Source organism: Geospiza fortis, unplaced genomic scaffold (genome assembly GCF_000277835.1).
Source record: "Geospiza fortis unplaced genomic scaffold, GeoFor_1.0 scaffold2329, whole genome shotgun sequence".
In the NCBI taxonomy this organism is placed as follows: domain Eukaryota; kingdom Metazoa; phylum Chordata; class Aves; order Passeriformes; family Thraupidae; genus Geospiza; species Geospiza fortis.
In genome coordinates, this window is record NW_005055041.1 from 23,083 (window position 1) to 26,967 (window position 3,885).

The 3,885-nt window shown below is 39.5% G+C and overlaps 1 protein-coding gene across 1 annotated transcript in view; it reads left to right on the forward strand.

Annotated features, from left to right (window-relative positions):
- The window catches only part of PA2G4 (proliferation-associated 2G4), an 11,120-nt gene extending 8,347 nt beyond the window's left edge, over positions 1 to 2,773 (forward strand). The window contains exons 10-12 of the mRNA XM_005431371.3: positions 175 to 302; positions 1,295 to 1,348; positions 1,449 to 2,773. Coding sequence (XP_005431428.1) covers positions 175 to 302; positions 1,295 to 1,348; positions 1,449 to 1,514 — 248 coding nt within the window. The 3' untranslated portion in view covers positions 1,515 to 2,773. The remainder of the gene's footprint in view (positions 1 to 174; positions 303 to 1,294; positions 1,349 to 1,448) is intronic.
- The last annotated feature ends 1,112 nt before the right edge of the window (positions 2,774 to 3,885 follow it).

Here is a 3,885-nt window from a genome sequence, read left to right on the forward strand (position 1 = left end):
GCTGTAGGCCAGGGTAACCCCCAGGTCCTGGCAGGGCTGTAGGCCAGGTTAACCCCCAGGTCCTGGCAGGGCTGTAGCTCAGGGTCACCCCCAGGTCCTGGCAGGGCTGTAGCCCAGGATCACCCCCAGGTCCTGGCAGGGCTGTAGCCCAGGTTAACCCCTGTGTGCCCGCAGGGGAGTTCGTGGCCCAGTTCAAGTTCACGGTGCTGCTGATGCCCAACGGCCCCATGAGGATCACGAGCGGCCCCTTCGAGCCCGAGCTCTACAAATCCGACCTGGAGGTGCAGGACGGGGAGCTCAAGGTGGGTTCATCGTTAATATTAATCATTAATAATGCTAATGTGCAAATTAAGCATCTCTATAAATATAAAATTAATTTGTTTCTATTTCCATATTAATTATTCGTAGGAAAATGCATCTGTTTAGTGGTTTTGTTAATTATATTGGTTATTAATATTAATATTCGCTGGGAAAATAAAATAGAAAATATGTTTATAATCGTTATTGATATTAATAGATTAATTGCTAATCAATAAGAAATAATTCTTTATATATAAATAAATTTAAAACGAAATATTTATATATGGTAAATATAAAATAGCATAAATTGTGTATAAATAAAATATATAATAAATAAAAATGTCTAATAAATTCATGCATTTATTAATATAAATATATAAAGATTAAAATAGCATTAATTATGTAGTCTAATCAGTAGCCTATTAATAGTCTACATTATATATTTATATTCATAAATATATAGATAACATAATCTAAGTAATATATAAAGATAGAAGCAGTACATTTATATCTGCATATAACATGTTAATTAATATGTTGTACAGTAAAATAGTAACGAATTCATGTTAATTTGGTATTAATAACTGGAATAATAATGAAAACATTGATAATTAAAATAATAACAATTGAAGTATTGTTATTGAAATATTTAATATTGAATATTTACTAATTGAAAGATTAATAAAGAAAATTTACAATTAAATTAATAAATTAAGAATTAATTTTAAAATAAATTTATTATTAGTGAATTCTTATTTATTATTATATTATTAATTATTGACTTGTTATTACATTAAGAATTAATTTAAATTAATGAATAAAACCTGCTAATTAATAAAGCAGCACCTCCCCAGGGTTACCTGTCCTTGCTCCCATGGAGGGGAGATGAAGGAAAGGGAACCAAACCCCCCCAAAATGACCCAAATTCTCAAATTTATTATCCCAAAAAACCCCAGGATCGTTTCCCACCTCCTCACCCCTCCCTCCCTTCCAGGCGCTTCTACAAAGCTCTGCCAGCCGGAAGACCCAGAAAAAGAAGAAAAAGAAGGTAAAATCAGTCACATTTTATGTTGGGAGTTCCCAAATTCAGAATTTCGGGGTGTTTCCATGGGAAATAACCTGAAAAATCTCCGGATTTGTCCCCACAGGCTTCCAAAAACGCTGAAAACGCCACCACGGGGGAGACGGCGGAGGAGAATGAGGCTGGCGACTGAGAGCCCTTGGAGTTCTCAAATCGCCCCTTTTTTCCCCCAAAAAAAAAAAAAACCCAGAAAAACAAAATTCCATCTGGAAACGAAAGAATCTGGCACCGGTGTTGGTCCAGGCAGTCTGGAATTCCCACAGAATCCAACAGCTCCCGTTGACTTTGCCAAGGAGGGAGGAATCCCTCGGCCACTTCAGACTTCCAAATGAAAAAAAAAAAAGAATAAGAACACCCCAGAAAGAGCAGCAAAAAATATTAATAAAAATTAGGAGTGAAAGTCGCTATTAAATCCTTAATATTCCCCATGTTTGGAGAGGTGAATCTGTAAAATCCAGGGAGAGGGAGTGGAGGGAGCTGCTGATTCCTTCCTCCTCTTCCTCCTCTTTCTCCTGCTGCCTTTTTTTATTTTTTAATTTTTTCCCTTTGGAAATTTTGACAAAAAAAACCCAAAAACCAGGTGATTCCACCCAGAAAAGTGCCCTGTGCGAGCAATCCGGGATTTTATCTTTTCCCTCTTTGGGACTGTACTTTAAGAATTGGGAAAAAACCCCCAAATTTTAAGTTCCCTCATCCACCCACTCACCCACCAGGAGCCTTTTCTGCCTCTGCCTTGATTTATGGGATTTCAAAAAAAAAAAAAAAAATCGCTATTTTTTAACACAAACTGGTTTTTAAAATAATCCAAACCCTCGAGAAGCCGCCGACATTCCGGCCTTGCGGAGCTGAATTCCCTAAAAACCCGGGTTTGGGTGTTTTTTATCCTTCCCAATATCCCCGGGAGCACATTCCACCTTTTTCCCCGTGAGCCGGAGGATAATTTTTATTTCACTTTTTCCCTCAGGATTCTTTGCTAATTTTGAGGGGGAAAAAACAAAAAAAACAAAAATCCCACCAGAATTCCTCAGGGGAGAGGTGAGGGAAGCGCTGATCCGGGATAGGCCCGAGCCTAGGGGTATCGCTCTTTTATAGTCAATTTTTTACAAAAAAACCACATAAAAACGAGAAAAAAAAGCCGATTAAACGCCGTCTGTTGAATGTTTGAGGTTTTTTTTTTTCTTTGCCGGTACCCCTGGTTCTTTTTTTCCCTCAAGTTTTCTGGGAATTCTGATTCCCGCCTTACCCAACATTCCCGGGCGTTCTCCGCAGGCCGCGGTGCTTCCTCGTCGGAATCCGAGTTTTCCACCCCAAAATAAAAAAAAAAAACCAACAAAAAACTCCACACGTGCAAATGTTACCAAAGTCAAATAAAAGAGAATAAACGATGCGATATTGGATTTTATTCCGGGTTTTTTTTTCCTTCAGTCTTTCTCTGGGGATTTGGGATTGTGGGGTGGAATCCGCCTGGGCGGGTTTGGTGTTGGAAATGGGATTTTTGAGGGAAAAATGCTCAATTTTGAGGGGAAAATGATCATTTTTGTGGGAAAAATGCTAATTCTTGAAGGGGAAGTGCTAATTTTTGTAGGGAAAAGCTGATTTGTGAGGGCAAAAATGTTCATTTTTAGGGAAAAACACTCCTTTCTGAGGGGAAAATTCTCATTTTTGAGGGAAAAATGCTCATTTTCGAGGGGAAGATGCTCATTTTGGAGGGGAAAATGCTCATTTTTGAGGGGAAAACTTGCTTTGGAAGGAAAAAAATAAATTATTTGAGGGGAAAAGCTCATTTTTAAGGGGCAAACCCCCCACTTTAGGGGAAAACCCCTCATTTTAAGGAAAACCCCCTCGTTTCAATGGAAAACTCCCTCACTTTGAGGAGAAAAAGCTGATTTTGAGGGGAAAAATGTAAAATCAATGGAGAAAGCTAATGTTGAGGGGAAATAAATGTTGAGGGGAAAAAACTCGTTTTGAGGTAAAACCCCTGTATTTTGCAAGAATAAAAATCTAATTGTGAGGGGAAAACTCCTCTTTTTAAGTGAAAATCAAAATTTTAGGCTTTTAAATCAGTTTTCCGCCTGGAGGAGCCAAAAATTCTCCCAATCCACAGCAGGGATTTAAAAACCACTGAGACGCGCAGGAGTTTTGTTTAATTTTCTATTTTGTATCTTCTATGCTACAATATAAAAATATTTTCTATTTTTACTTGAAAGGAAAGTCTCGAGAGGAGCTTGGGGTTGCAACAAAATTACTGTTAGAGGCTTGGATAAGCGGAAATTGCCGGGAAAAAAATTGTATTTGGTGTTTTTATTTCCAATAAATTTGAGGCGGGGAGGGACCGAACTCCGCGGCGGCGCAAAATGGCGGCCGGTCGCCGGACTACAGTTCCCATGGTGCTCCAGCAGCTAGGAACTACATTTCCCGTCGTGCCTCGCGCGGCGGTAGGCGTGGCCTGAGCGGTTCCCTATAAATAGGCCCCACCGGACACCGCGCGCCCCTCTCGGCCGCCG